The sequence below is a fragment of the Carlito syrichta genome, unplaced genomic scaffold, assembly GCF_000164805.1.
Source record: "Carlito syrichta isolate Samal-C Ts95f unplaced genomic scaffold, Tarsius_syrichta-2.0.1 Scaffold308819, whole genome shotgun sequence".
NCBI classification, from domain to species: Eukaryota; Metazoa; Chordata; class Mammalia; order Primates; family Tarsiidae; genus Carlito; species Carlito syrichta.
The window spans coordinates 972,245-988,491 of record NW_007252915.1 but is presented as its reverse complement, the minus strand read 5'-3'; the positions used below and the strand labels follow the sequence as shown (position 1 = coordinate 988,491).

The following is a 16,247-nucleotide window of genomic DNA, read 5'->3' as shown; positions in this document are numbered from 1 at the left end:
ATATTGATTGAATAAAAAGAGAAACCAATATTGTTATCTGTATTTTGCAGATAGGCAGTCTCAGGCATAAAGAGTTTATATAACTCGGCCAAAGTTGCACTAGCAGGCAGGATGACTGCAGTTTGAACCCAGGTAGTCTAGCTCCAGAGTCAGTACTCTTTTTTTTTTTTTCTTTTTGAGTTGGAGTCTCACTCTGTCGCCCAGACTGGAGTTCAGTGGCAGCTCCCGGCCACCGCAGCCTCGACCTGCTGAGCTCCGGAAATCCTTCCACCTCCGCCTTCTGAGTAGCTGGAATGACAGGCGCGCGCTACCACGCCCAACTGATTTTTAAAATTTATTGTAGAGATGTGGTCTCGCCAAGTAACCCGGGCGGGTCTCAAACCTACGGGCTCAGGCAATCCACTCACCTTAACTTCCCAAGGTGCGGGATTACAGGCTGAGCCACTGAGCCCAGCTAGAGCCAGTACTCTTAACCATGATGCTCCTCTGTCCCTCATGTGATTTTAGTATTACCAACTTAAAGCTAGTCTCTTTCAGTCAAACGCAAATAACCTTACTGTTTCGGTTAGCTTACTTTGTGTTATCAGGGGTTTTATTACACTTCTCAAGGCAGCAAAAACTCTTCAGGGACTGGCGTTGCTACTGACTTAGACTCCAGTGGGGAACAGGGTTCCCATGATGAGAATCCCTGGATGAGGAACAGTTTTAACTCAGCTCCAATCATCAATACATTGCTCTTCCAAGCCATTGTAAAGCACATCAATGACAGTTACTTCATCCTGTAGCTATACTTATGGTACCATCACAAGCCAAGTTTTGAATGATAGTTTGGTTTTTAATCAATTCGCAGATCTCTGTTGGGAGGTATTTTAGAATATTTCTGGACCACAAATATCCTGGGTAATCTGTATAATTTGATCTGAGTAATTCAATTTCAGGTCCAGGGGAAGAGGAGGAAGTGTGGAAGGTTTGGCCTTACCTCAGTGAACCAAGGACAGGCTAAGAATTTGAAATGTGGTAATCAGACCTGAAGGAACAGTATATTCTGTTTCCATGTCTTCTCAAATACGGGAAGGAAAAGAAAAGATCAGAGGCACAGCCTCACCTTTGAGATAAAAATCCAAGCATCTGACGTGGACTAAATGTTCATGGTGTCTGCCCCTCTTCTTGCACCCTAACCTGCAGTCATCCTGAACTACTTTCAGCTCCCAAAACTTGCCTCATCTTCTATCCGCCCAAGTCTTTGCATATACTGTTAACTCTACTAGAAAACTTTTACTGCCTCTTGTCTGAGTGGAAAACTGCTGAATACCCTTTAATATTAAGCTTAAGTAACTGGCCTTTAGTGGAATCTTCCAGGATTTGTCCGGGCGTGTCAAGTGCTTCTTGCTCAGTGTTCCATGTCACCTTGGCAGTCATATTGCCAGTGTAGCATTTACTGCATAATTCAGAAACAAATCATTTACATTTTGTTCTCTCTCTCTCTCTTCTTGAAAACTGTCACTGATAAAAGGTAAAAACCCTGTATCTGTTTTGCCTTTATATCTCTTGAACTTAGCATGTAATTTTTTCCTGGATGGATAACTCCTTTATGACTTCAAGACCCCTGTCCCAGGAGGCTTTCTGTAGCCCTTGATTGTCCTTTACCGAGAGACGACAAATGGCCTCATCAGCCCTTAGTATATGTTCCCTTTTTCACCAGTGTCACCGGAAAAGAGTTTGGGAAAGAGTAAACGTTAAGAAAGTTAGAACTAGAGCGAAAAGTAAACATAAGAAACATAAAAAGCAACTTTCTATCGCAAGACAAATTAAATGCAGAGCTATGCATTGGGGTGCCACCAAATAAGGTCATGAACTTTTTTTTATGATTGTTGTAATTAGCAAGTATTTGCTGAGCTTCAAAGGAATTATCCTGCTATCATTTTCAGAATGAGAAGGTTGGAGGGAATTTTTTTTTATGCCCTAGTATTTTTTCCATATCAGTTGATCTGAAGACATCATCAATGTGCAAAAGAGGTCCTTGGCTTGCTTTCTGTCCTTTCTCTTACCCTCCTCTTCAGCACATTCAATTGGTTTGGCCAGTGAGCAGACTGAACAGTCTAAAGAGAAGAGGCTTGGAAACAAGAGAGGTGGTCACAGCCAAAGCACTGAAAAAAAGGGGTTTGGATATGGTCTCTCTTGTCACTGGAGCGAACAGGAAAGAGTGAGCAAGAAGGGGACACTTGCCAAGTCGACCACGTCTGATTGGAAGCCTCAGAGATGACATCAGGTCTCTGGTGTACAGCAGACCCGAGAGGCCCACCATGTGGAACATGTTAATGGCATGCCGTTACCTAGGACCATTTTAAAAAATTCATTAGACAATGAATTCACTTTTTAAAACTTGGAGATAAAATTTTACAAAACTGGGGTACAATGATGATGATAAGTAAACAATACGCAGCACAGGATAAACTTTGAATAGACACCAAGTCGCTGAAGATGTTAATGGGTAGCTGGCAAGGACTCTCGTAAGAGAAAATGAGGGGTGCAAGAGAAGATGAGGGGTGCAATGACTTCCTCTGTGAGGAGGCTCAGTCTCTGCTGAAGCTCAGGAATCCCAGGGCTGGAACAAAAGAAATCAAGGTGAATGGGAACCTCTCTGAGCCCGAAGTCAATAAAGGAATCATTATAATCAGCTATAGAAGCAATTCCCAAATTTCCAATGGCAGTAGATATCTTCAGTTTCAGAGACTTTATTTTACACCAAGTTGTGTTTCTGCTTTAGGCTTAGAAAAATGAATGCTGGTTAAGATTTATGAAATAATCACTCAGTAATAAAACATCTATTCCTCTATTTATTGATTCAATGCATATCATTAGAAATCTCACCCTGTAACCATCACTGTGCTACGCAGTGGGTACAGACAAGCATGGGATCCAAAGCCTTTGAGGTGCATACATGCTAGTGGGGGAGAGAGGTGAGTTGTCTAATCTTGCCATGTTACCACACCAAATCCTGATATATAGGACTAATACTTTCTAACAATGAAGATCTATCCAATGAAGTTTAACAGAGTTTGAGGACAAATAAATGATGTGGCATATGATAAGCATATAAGATTAATTTTTCTAAACAGAGATGCACACTGAATATGTAAATAGATTCAGTAATACAAATCTGTGAAACCTATATTATCCTATAGGATAATATACATTGTAGGATAATTTATATTATTGAGTAATTTATATATATCCTGTGTAGGAGAAATCAATGAGAGAGATCCACAGTGGATTAGTAAAGTATAGTTAGGCATGTGTGGTCTTAGTTATTATTTTGGGGCCATTATGACCCTTCCCCCACAATTCTACCACCAAAATAACCCTTGTTGTGACAGACCCCTGGATAAACTATGGATGTGTCCATACGTGACATGTAGTACATTATGTTCTTATGCCAAGGAAAGCCTCCCTGATGAGGCTGAGGCAGGTGGATGCCTTGTGGGAAGTATCTGGCTCTCTCACTATTTACCCATTGTTAATGAACTAGAGGGTGATATTTTAGCTCAGAACAAAAGAAACCAAAATACATCTGTCAGAAAGAACTTTCTAACAGATCAAGAAACTGAAAAACTTCCCGAGGAAATATGCCAACAGAGGCTGGATAACCATCCAAGATGGTATCATAAGAGGTAAAGTAGATGACACCCAATGGATACCATCTGCAATTTAAAATCTGCAATTCTGTAACTCAGTCTTTTGGTTGGATTTTAGATTTGGATAAATAGATCAATGGTCACAATCTTATATGGAGTTGACTGCTTAAATTAAAATTTCTAATGTCTTGGCCACAATCTTTCTGCCTATTTTGAAAATGAAACATCTGTGGTTTGAATGTGTTCCTTAAAGGTCATGTGTTGGAGACTTCATCCCTCATGCAACAGTGTTGAGAGGTGGGACTTTGAGAGGTGACTAGGTTATGAGGGCTCTGCCCCCATTCCTATATTAATGCTGTTTTTGTGAGAGTCGGTTAATTATTGCAGAAGGGAGTTCCTGATAAAAGGATGAATTTGACCCCCTTCTTTCTCGTTCTCACCCCTTTTTACCCTTCAACCTCTCACCATCGGATAGCTCAGCACAAAGGCTCTCACTAGGTGCCAGCCCCATGCTCTTGTATTACTTAGCCTCCAGAACCAGGAGCCAAATAAACTTCTGTTGTTTATAAATTACCAAGTTTTTGGTATTCTATTATAGCAGTACAAAATGGACTAAGAAAATAAAGTTCATTTTCTACTTATTCAACAAATAAAATGTTGGAAGTGTATTAGTGTATTATTGAACTTCACAGTCTTCTAGCACTTTAGTATGAACTGAGAAGGGACAGTTCTTTGTCCTTGAGCTAATATTCTGTCCTCATCATTGGTACGTGTTCCTGAGAAGAATGGAATAGGAGGTGGAACAATAAAGACCCTGCCATTTGCAGTGAGCCTCCTGGGCCATTAGAGGCAATCCTAAGATGTCCTGGTGGGCAGCCAACATTCCACAACAAAGCAGTAAGATCTAAGCCGGGCCTATCTATTTCTCCTATCCACCGAGGCTCAGCATGGCTTTATCTGCCTATCCCCTTATTATTCTGAACTCCCTAATTGCCCAGGCTCTATCTCTCTGCAAATAGTTTCAGGTACTGTATTCAGCATTAATGTGGAGTGACTATGTGGAGATGTCTTCTATTCCTACTTCTAACAGATTAACAGCTAATAAACACCATGCAATACTCTCTTCTCTGAACCTCTTCTTAAAATAAAGAGTTTGGCTTGCCAACATTCATGTATTTAAAGCCTCCAAGATTCCAGGGAAGACTTTAGAAAGTTAACTGTGCAAGTAAGGCCTATTCATAGAGGAAATTTTCCAAAACAAAGTCAATCGGTAGCTCATCCGAGAAGAAGCTAAGAGGATCTGATAGTCGTTTGAGACACTATACCTCCTTCTAGTGACTTTTTTTCCTCTTTTCTTTCCTCCTTCCCTCCCGTCCTCCCTCCCTCCCTCCATTCCTTCCTTTCTTCTCTTCTTTCTTTAAAGATAGAGGCAGAGTCTTGCTATGTTGCCCAGGCTGGTCTCGAATTCCTGGCCTCAAGCAATCTTCCTATTGTGAGCTCCCAAAGTGCAAGGATTACAAGCATGAGCCACTGTGCCCAGCCCCTTCTAGTGACTTTGCAATGAACAGACGTATACTACCTGCTCTTTCTCACTCTTCTTCTTCACCTTTCCCATAGTCCCTACACTTTCCCTCTCTCCACTTAGATAGGAGTGAAGGAGCTAGTTTTAAAGACAAGTCAATAATCTGAAGCTGCGTTCAAAGTTTTAAACAGTGTCCCAGCTGATATTTAGTTTTCAGGGCATGGAATAGGGCCAAGAATATATCTAAGATGACTTGGGTAATTATGTGAAAATGATGTATATCACACTTCATATATGCATTTGAGGCATAATTAATTGAAGGATAAAGTAGACGGGGTACACATAGTCTCATTTATGGAATTTTCCATACCAATAAGCCAGAAGCCTTAAAGAAACGTACCTTTAAAATATTGGATATTTCTCGAAGACCGACAGTTTTGTGACTCTCAAAGCCCAGCTTATTAGGTTACAAAAATACAGACAAATATTTGGAGAAATGTATTGGTCTTTTTGCCTGAGGTCTAATTTGAGACCAAGCCGTTTTTTTGCCTTCAGGTTAAGTGTCTCTTGTTGCAACAGAAACTCAAGCGTATTTAATGGCTCACCTCTCTTTTTATTTCTGCTGTCCCGCTCATCTCTGTTGATTGAAGAAGACTTTAAAGCCACGGCAGTTTGACAGTGTCACTGACTCTTCACCTCCCCGAGGTGTGGCGTTGACTGGGACAGGCTGTGTCTGTGACTGTGGTAACGGTGCTGACATCATTCTGTGCGAGAGAAGTCGTCAGTGCTACCTTCTGCTCAACTGTACTGATATCAGTGGCCTTGACTTTTAACACTTAAAAGGCATTTTTCATTCAGACCAAAGCTCCTTTGAAGAAAGATCGGAGTGAAATGCCATCACAGTTACCAGTTTGCTTGCAAATAATTGGAACTGGGTTAATCTGCGCTTCCGCTTGCAATCCGACATCATCTGTGCCTCGTGCTTTTCCACATGGATTTGCCCTGATGGTGACATCTCTCAGCGTCTATGTTTATGTTACCTGCTTGACAAACCACCTCTAGATCTTTAAAAAGTCAGTGCATTTCTTGGGGTTATTTACGACTTCCTTTGCTGGTTTTTCTCTCTCTAGAACCGGACTTGAAGCCATCATGGAGACTTATGCATTCTGGAGACCTCCTGTACGTACACTCACTTTTGAAGATTTCACCACCATGCAAAAGCAGCAAGGTAAAGCCCTGGGACAAGGCCTCTGCCTAGTGACAGGGACGGAGAGAGAGTGAGAGCTGAAATAAATATAGCACATTTGGCCCCAGGCCAAGATATGGGTTATATCAATTCTCCTGGAATGAAGAGAACTCGGTAGCTCCATAAATAACCAAAGCATCACCACTTGTGCACACAAGCTGGTTCCAGAGGCCGCATTTCACCTGGCACTCAAACTTCTCTCCCCTTTCCTTAAAGCATGATTATATGTTTATGATTATGATGGTGAATAGAATTATTATTACTATTGCTGAGCATTCGCCTAGGTATTTAAAGAGATCTTTGGAATAACTTCATTTATTTCTCATGGCAGTTTTGTAGATGAGCAACAACTCAGCTCTGGACAATGGGAATAAGTCGCATCAGGTCTCAGAGTGAGGAGTGGGCTATTACAAGCCCATCTGAGCCTTGACACGTGTGCTCTTTCCTTTTTGTGCATCTGAAAAAACACCCCTCTGAAGTTGGTGAGCTGAGTGAACGCTTCTCCCTGCTGCTTTGTGCTTTTCATTCAATTTCTTATCTCCTTTTCTTTGTAGCTCAGGCCAGGTGACCTGTAGCCATGTATACAGGTGATTTGTGGGCTGACTTTAATTCCTGTGCTCAGTGCAGTCTGTGGCTCTCCCTGGCACAGACCCCATCCACCTGGGTGCCTGGGTGAGGGCTTCCCAAAGAGTCAGATGGCTTATGAGTCTCCTTCAACCTCTCCCTGCCCAAAGATGATAGTGATCAACGTTTACAGACTGGGCTCATTTGTTCCACTGCACGGCTGTCATGAGCAGAAGCCTAAGTTGTGAATTTAAGGTTCAGCCATTTGGGAGGCCATTCTAGGACACGATAACATACTACATTACATTTCCTCGTCAAGGGAGCTTCTAGCACTTTGCACACTGAATTCGGTGTGTAACACAAAATGCTGAGATCTGTCAGGTTGTAAGATGAGCATAGTGTTTTATTAAAAAAGCAGAGACTCCGGAGTCAGACAGTCTGGATTAGGCTCTGACCATTGTTGCTGTCTAACTTTGTGACCTGGGCTAAGTCTCTCAACTTTTCTGATACTCAGTTTTATCTTCTGCATTATAGAGAAAAATAGAATTCTTGTGAGGGTCAAATGAGACAAGGTGTTTAAATAGTAGGCGCTTAATACTGCCAGTTACTGTTGTCTTCATCATCACCTTCGTCTTCAAGTCCCCTGTGCTCCTGTATTTGGACACCTAAGAGAAGGACAGATCAGAGACAGGGAATATTGCCTTTCCAAGGATAAATTGTTTAAAACATGATTTGACTATTTCTCTTCACTGGGATCTGGTGAGGTAGGTGATCTAGGATTTCTATCTCTTTTATATACGGCTCACCATACAGGTGTGAGTAGAAGCATAGTCAAAAATCATTCCGGGGATTACTACTGCTTTGAGGCCCTCATGGCCCTTTAGAGGCAGAGGTTTATGGAAGTCAGGAAAATCTGAGCCCTCGCCTTTGATGATCACTCATTCTCTATACTTTGGGCAATTTACTTTTTCTCTGAGAGTCAGTTTCCTCATCTACAAGAGGGACAGTGTGTTGTGTGTGTGTGTGTGTGTGTGTGTGTGAGAGAGAGAGAGAGAGAGAGAGAGAGAGAGAGAATGTATATAGACATGCTTTATAAACAAAATGCATCATGCAGATATACTTACTTGACTCGATTTAGTTCTGAGATGGCTTCTTTGCTTATCTGCCATTGCTTTACTCCTGAATTTTCCAAGCTCTAGCTGAGTAGAGGTTTGTGTCATGGAGGCTGATATGAGAAGGTTGGTAGGGAAATTGCAGTTCCTGAGAGCAGGTATTGATGTGACAAATGGGTTCACTGCTGTGTGTGTCCTCAAGTTCTATCACAGGGGCTGGCCCCCAGTTCTGGCACTGTGGCTCAGGTAGGCAGGGTCATCTTCAGCTTCCATTTTGGAGCACAACCACCTACCATGTATGTGGGACATGGAAATAGAGTGGTCAGTGGGGTTGGCCATTGGTGAGGCGTGGACACAGGGAACCTGCATGGGTTGCTTAGCTGTGCAGCACAGTTGATTTCATGACACTTATACTAAAAGTCTGTCAATATGAAAGCTTATTACTGACACTTTGAACCCAATGGCTTAAGAGAAACTGAAGTTTTAAAACACTTCAGCTTCAGTGACCCCCTTTTTTTATTGGAAGTGGGGAAAGAGCTTGAATTATTGGATACATATGGGGATGGGATGGAGCTAGAGGAAAAGCTCAAGACTCTATTAAATAGTTTAATTGGAATATATTTTTGAACTATACACTGAACTTGATCCAGATTCTCATTATTAAAAAACATGTGGCTTGGTTTCTTGACGTTAACAAAGGACATAAAAGTAACAACACCCATTCCCTCTCCCCTTAAGAACTAAGAGTTTCAGTAACTCTGGACAGTATCACTCATAAAATGCAGAAAAGAGACACAGCCATCTGTGCTGAATTGTTTTGTGAAGGAATCGAGAGGGGTGAACTTCTAGTGGAAACTGCAGTGGCAGACTGATTTTTTTACAGTAATTCCCTTGTAATGAGGGGAGTATTGACATTTTTTGGCACCTAATCCAAGATGCAAATAATGACTGACTCGATTGTTCATACTACTTCATTGAGTCAAACACATGACTACCTATTGTGTCAAATAGCAGGCCTAGGACAGTTTTGTGATGCTACTAATGAGGGTTGTATCCACTTTTCTGCTGAGAAGCTGTTACGCATGCTCTTTGCATCCTGTCCTTGCCCATTTTTCTTGCTTTCATTGAGACTCTCCTGCTGATAAAATGTCAAGGAAAGCACTTAGGTCAATTTGCCACAGTTTGGCAAAAACTCAAATACTTCCATTTAAAACAAAAGCATACTGAATACAATGTTCTAAATCTTTTTTTCTTTTATGAAGAAGAATGCATGGGATTCATTATCCTCTGTCTTTGACAAGAAAATAAACGGGGGCATGAAGCAATCTTATACCATATCTGCAGTTAAGTGGTGGCAGAACTGAGGTGAACCGGTCGGTGTAGATCTCCTCTTCAACAGGACAATCCCCCCCACCCCACCAGACCATATTATCTTTCTTCATTCTTACTTATCAGAGTTTAAATTTTCCACAAAGAATTTATTTAACGTACTCTTCCTAATGATGGTTTATTGTTAAATAGCTTCAGTATTGACTCTAAAAATCAATCGTGCTTCATTTTTCATGAAGTTAAGTATATGGTCTTATTTTCAGATGTCTCCCTTTAGAATCTGCTAGAATTTTTTAATATTTGGAGAGTCTGAAGGGTAAGGAGATGAAGTTTCTATTTCAGGAATGGTTTCTGTGTGATCACTGCTAGAGACAGTGAGGAACTAACCAAGTCAGTTATCCCTGGGGAAGGTGGCTGAGGCAATAAACACAGAAGAAAAAAATAAGTAAGAGCCCGGACCACTTATAGCCAAGAGCATTGTAATCCTGTGGTTCTGATGGCTATCCTCGAAGAGAATGTGTGCCTCAATTTCTTCCTATATATATGTGAAGAGCTATTTGTATGGCCAAAACGGAGAGAGTTTTGTGAGCCGGGTCTTTAAGTGCTCTGACAACCGTTGTGCTAAGAAGAACCGTTCTGGACCAGTGATGCCAGACCTGGCAGTACACCTCTCTCTGTGGACGTGAGGAGACCTGCCATTTACAGAAGCGCCCTCTTTTCCTCGAGCACTAGCACACATCACTACAGACTTCGATACTACTGGTTACTTCTGTGTTTGTCAAGCAGTTAAAGAGCTAGGGTTATGAGGGTCTCTGCCGATGACTGGAGCTCATCGGTCTGACGTGTATTAGGTACATGGTGGGCAGCGACAGGGATCAGACACGACGCAAGTCGTCCCAGTAAGATATCGGGAAAGAAGGACCATTCAGTCGACATCAGCCTTTGAGCTGACTGTGATGATTCAAACACAGTCGGTGTACAAAGACCCCATTTGTCACCGAGATGAGGAACCATCTGTGTGGCTTATAACTGCCCCCCAAATTTTTTTTTAAAGCACTACTCTTTCGGCTACAGAAGGACAATATTTCAATTCCACAGCGTGGCCTACGTTGTAGGCATGAGGAGCTCCTGACGGAGGTGGAGAGCATCTCAATTCAATCCTAGAACAAACGGTATTTTGATTACATGTTCTATTTGCCCCCCGAGTCTCTGACGTTCAGTGTGTTCAAAACCAAGTTTATCATCTACCTCACAGACTTGGCACCCTCTCCAGGAGAGGATACCATCATCCACTCCACATCCCTCAACATCCCTCAGAGCGAATCATTAGCAAGTTCTTGAATCTGTCTGCATCCCTAACCTCCCTTGAGACCACCCACTCTGGGCTGACACCGTCTCTCGTTGGAGGACTGCAACGTCCTCCACAGTCTCTGCTCTTCCCCACGAGTCATTCCTTCTCCACACACGGGGCAGAGTCATCTTTTCAAAACGCACACATTCGCACATGAACCCTCTCTACCATCAGCTTACTTAAAACTCGTCAGAGAAGGATACAGTAGCTCAGGCCTGTAACCCCAGCTCTTTGGGAGGCCAAAGTGGGAGGGTTGCTTGAAGCCAGGAGTTCAACACCAGACTGAGCAACATAGCAAGACTCCACCTCTACAAAAAGAAAAATAAAAAAATGTATTTTAAAAAGTAGCTTAGCATGGTGGCTCATGCTTGTAATTCTAGCTACTCAGGAGGTTGAGGCATAAGGATCACTTGAGCCCAGGAGTTTGAGGCTGCCATGAGCTATGATCATGCCACTGCGCTCCAGCCTGGATGACAAAATGAGTCCTCGACTCGAAAAAATAACAAACAAACAAAACTCCAATAAATAAACTAACAAAAAAACACACATACACACAGATAAAAACCCTTCAGGGACCAGTTTCACTAATGAAAGACATATTCCCTAACATAACTAACTAGACCTTGCATGTTTTGGCTTTTGCTGCTTTACCTCTAAAATGGAGATAGTAGCAATGAGAATTAAATAATACGTGTATAGTGCTTAGGAAAGTCTAGGACTTATAGGTACTTAATGAATGTTCCCTATGATTATTCTTATTACTGTTGTTACTATGCTAGCCTCAGCCTATGCCACCTTTTCTTTTCTCTCTCGTTTCAGCATCACCCATCTTCCATCATTTTTCAGATGTGCTGTGCTCTTTACTGCCGCATGTGACTCCTTTGCCTGGAAGGCTCCTTCCCACCTGCTGGCTTTCTCAGTGCTGTCCTCTTTGAGATCTCAGCTTAGATATCACTTCCTTGGGGGAAATTCTCTGCCATCCAGAGTAGACTGTCTCCTCAGGGTGTGCTCTTGTTTATTTGTGCTATACTTTTTATTAATTTATCTCATCTAAAGCTCACCATTTCCCCCCCTCAGGATTAAACCTCTGGGTCCAACTACTCCTTTATTGAGTGTATATTTAGTACTCAAATAGTGGTTAAATGAGTGAATAAACTCTGCTAGGTTCTGTATCATGGGAACTGATATTTGTGCTTGGCAAAAATTCATCAAATTAAGACAACTTTATGGTAAAATTTGAAGGAAAGGAAGATTAGAAAAAAAATAAAAATAAACAGAAAACCAGATACCAGGAAGGAAATAAGTTCTGTAAAGGATAGCGGAGAAAGTGTCCAAAAAGTCTAGTGAAAATAATAGGACAGCAAGTGGGGAGTAATTGCTTATGGTGTCAGGTATCCATATATCAGTGCCTGTGATAGGGGGCATAAGTAAAATGACTTTGAAGTTTTATTACAAAGAATTAAGGGTTCCTTATTCTCCCATCTAATCGACTCATCTAGCCAATTAACATTAGTTTTTCTTATGCGGCTCAAGGTAACGTTCAGTTTTCTTGGGACAGAAATAATAGCAAGAATAGAACATTCAGGTGACATACTTTGGAAGAAATAAACCCAACAGGAAGAAGAACATGGGTACTGCTTTCAGGAAAGTCTGCACACTTCACTCAGTTCTGGGCTGCCTAAGGTTGTTCTCACAAGATCATGTTTCTTCTGTCTTTATTTATGTGTGCTTCTTTATGTCTTCTTTAGTTGTGTTTCACAGACCTGTCTGAAGAAGAGCCACCTTGATGTCTTCAGACGCTCTTCTTTTATCTTCTGATCATTTATGGGGCTATGATTGGTTTTGGAAGTTAGCTTTCTGCTAGGTTTGTATATTCCTTTTCCCTGAACTTTTAAGAAAGCTTAATTTTAAAAAACTCGGCCGTCGTCCCTTTTCTGTTCTCTACATTATACTCATTATCTGTCATAAACACCAGCATAAAAAAACTATCCTTTTAAAAGTCATCAGCAGTCTCCCTGCATTGTTCAGCCTGTTCTTGTTGATCAGCACGAGGTTACAGTAGCTGCTCATCCTATTTCCTCAACCATTTAAGAGATGATACGGTTTTGAAAGTAAAGCCACATCTCACCAGATCCACTTTCACAGAGGCAAATTTCTTCCCAGATAGCTCTTCCCTTATTACTACGTGTAGGTGACTTATCACGTTGTCGGAAGGCATCGTCCATTGCTTCTGTCGGACACGGCGGTTCACACGCTGCTCCCACCACTCTCATGGCTATTTCTCTGTCTTCTGGCTTGTCTTAACATTCCTTGCCCTTCAGAGTCACAGTGGAACTACCTGTAGCATTCGAGGACTCTATCAATCAGAATTCTCAGTGTTGTAAGCCAAATCAAAACCAAATGGCAAAACCAAAAAGAAACTCGCTGACTTATGAAACGGAGAGGATTCGAGTCGCCATTTTAGGCAAAGACTGGTCCAGGGATCCCTAAAAGACCACCTGGTTTTGCCCCAGCCCTCAACTTTCCTCTCCTCCAGACTGACTTCATTTGCAAACTCCCCATGGGGGTAACATAGCTGCCAGCACCCCAGCCCTGAGTCTCTGTAGGTTTAAGTCTGAAGGAAAAGGGCATCGCCTTTCTCCTGAGAGTTCTAGCAAATATCACTGAGTCTCACTGACTCTCATTGAGTCATCCCTGAACCGATGACTAATGCTCTGATCGTCCAGGCCTCAGTCACATGCTTTTCCTGGAGGTAGGGGACAGGGGGTGCGCGTGAGAGAAGTCCTTCCCAGTGGGAGAACTGGGTACAATTGCCAGAGAGGGGCAGACTAATTCTAAATGATCATCACGACGGAGGTACACTGCGGCAAGGAAGGCAGGAGGATAAGCAGCAGAGAAAGCAAATAAGGTAACGGCAAGGGGAGAACTTGGGGCGTCGCTTTAGAGAATGTAGCAGATGTAAAGTGGGACCATCTAACTGGCAGACTCAGAACACAGAGGACCAATGTGGAAAACGAGAACTGAGTGAATATACCGGGGCTGCCACAAAACGTATACACATTTTAAGTCATGCTCTCTATGCATTACTTTTAGTTCGCTGTAATCAGAAGTGTCTGGACGTTAACGGTAACCACCTTGAGCGTTTCTTGCAATTGCAGAAGTCAACTAAGACTTGTATTCATCTTTTGATATTGGTATATAGTATTACAATTTTAATACAGTTTTTTCCTTTCTTAAAATGTGTATACTTTTTTTGGCACCCTCTTCATTAGAAGTTATTTTAAAAAGTTTGTGTCTATGCATACTTCCAAAGTTTATGGAGGAGGATGCATGAGGAGTCTGTCTAAGAGTGAAACTACACAATTCTCATTAGCACTACAATGTTCACATTTGCATTATTACAGGGGTACTCACTTCCACTATGTAATTCCTTAGGTGAGATGACTAGGCTGTGCTCATTAAACTTGATGGTCTCTGGGCTTATTCCCTGAGATCAGTCCATAGGGTGTTGATATTCTGCCTCTAACTTGTCTGAAAGCCACAAAGAAGGCTTCTCAAGGATACACAGTGAGTCAGCACTCCCCAGGGACAGATGCCACTGAGTTACATGATAGAACCAAGTAGTTACATGGAAATGTATTCTCTACTGGCCCAGATGGGATTTTGTCTTACTGTTTTTCAACTTGGGGGAGGAAGAAAAGCACAACAAAATAAACCCAAAAGGAAATTGTGTGAAAGCCCCTGTATTATAATCTGGAAGTGATCAATTTCATGATGCAAATGTCAGCAGGGTTGGTATTCAGGATTTTCATGATCACATTTAGCTTGTCTTCATGGTACCCAAGTATGTTCTAGGTTACTGTCCTTGTATAAGATCACTGCTAAACATGTATTCTTTTTGGCTGTTTTGACTGTAAGGCTTGAATTTGGAGCAAGCTAATGTATATGCATTGTAATATGCATATCCTCGCTTTGGTCCGTGGGTTAAAATAGGATATGGGATCTGGGACTGTAAGAGATTGATCCTGGGACTCCTGAGAGCTTTAAGCCACTTAGGGCGTTGCGTTCTAATCACTTCTCAGAGATGAACGAAGAGCTCTAAGGACAGTGAGAAAGACATCAACCCCGATCTGTGTTCTGTCAACTCTGCTTTGCTTGATCTGAGAAGACAGGGAGCTATGGGGAAGCCCGTTTTCGTCCTGGCCTGGGGTAGGGAGGAAGGACAGATAATTCAGAGAAGATTCAGAATTGGTTAGCTTTTGGGAATATGGTCCAGGTGGGCCCATAGCTGCCACTTGGCCCAGTACTCTGACATTCACAACCACGGAGGCTCCTCTAGACTATAACAACAGACATGCAGCTGTTGTAACATAATGCTCCTCAGTGTGTGGAGAGGCCAAGATGCTCAACTCCATGGACAGAGGCCAACACCTGAGAGCCATCCTCACTGGAACCCAAATGCCCAAGATTCCTTTCTCATTCCTTTACTCCTCCTCTCATAGATCTATAGAGTATTCAATGCCTGTGTGCCATGTCCTGTTATGAGCACTTTGTAATGTGTATTACCTATTTCTCAAAATACCTCTCCAAAGTAGCTATTCCATTTATATGGTTAAGAAACCCAAGGCTTGGAGAGGCTAACTGGCTAAGGTTTCATAAGCTGTAAGACAGCTAGAATTGAACTGGATTTGTCTGATTCTATAGTCTGTGCTCTTCCATTAAATAAAATTTCTCTCGAGCTGCTCACAGCACTCAGGAGCTAGCTGGTACAGAGGGGAGGAAGGTAAGGGGAATAGAGGCATGCTTTGCTTTGAGAGGAGGCTCTGGCTCTTCATGCCGCCCTGGCTCTTCTGTGATGAGAGTCCCTAGTCGGCCAAGCGTTGAAAATGCAGGGAGGCTGGGCTCCCTCTTTGTGCTTCTTTAGCATTTGGCTGGCATTCCCAATCTTGTCTAGCAGTGGACAAGCTGTTGGATCATAAGAGAACACAGAGTTGTCAGGATCTTGGTTTGCTTCTCTGCAAAATGAATACCATAGTCTTCTCGCTGTCTATGGACTTTGAGAAACAGCTACTATCTGTATCGAGTACTTCAAGTGCACGAGAGCATTTCTTCAAAGTGCATGGAAGCAGTGTGACCTTCGCTTGGATAGACTTGCCTCCCTTCAAATGCTCGTTCATCTGGAGGCTCTCACCCCCCAAGCTCAGCAGGCCACCAAGTCTCATTTCCAGTGAATGTCATTTAAAAGCCAAAGCAAGCTGACTACAAACTTTCTAACATGTGCCTCTCATCTGCTCAGCAGAAATCCCTGTAACTTCTTAATAGTTCCCTTCTCGTTTTTTTTTTTTTGTAGTGAAACCAGTGGAGGCCTTAAATCAGTGCCATTCATTCCATTTTGGGCCATCAGAGAAAACCATTTAGAGTTGTAGAAAGTCATCTGCTCCGTCTTGCACTTCCTGCAGGAGGGCTAGTGCTAGGGCCTGATGCAGTG

At 42.3% G+C, this 16,247-nt stretch overlaps 1 protein-coding gene across 1 annotated transcript in view; it reads left to right on the top strand.

Moving 5' to 3' along the window:
* TBX15 (T-box 15) overlaps nucleotides 1-13,249 on the top strand; it is a 62,548-nt gene extending 49,299 nt beyond the window's left edge. Inside the window, exons 9-10 of the mRNA XM_021716457.1 lie at nucleotides 6,288-6,434; nucleotides 13,081-13,249. Of these exons, the coding sequence (XP_021572132.1) occupies nucleotides 6,288-6,434; nucleotides 13,081-13,249 (316 nt within the window). The remainder of the gene's footprint in view (nucleotides 1-6,287; nucleotides 6,435-13,080) is intronic.
* The last annotated feature ends 2,998 nt before the right edge of the window (nucleotides 13,250-16,247 follow it).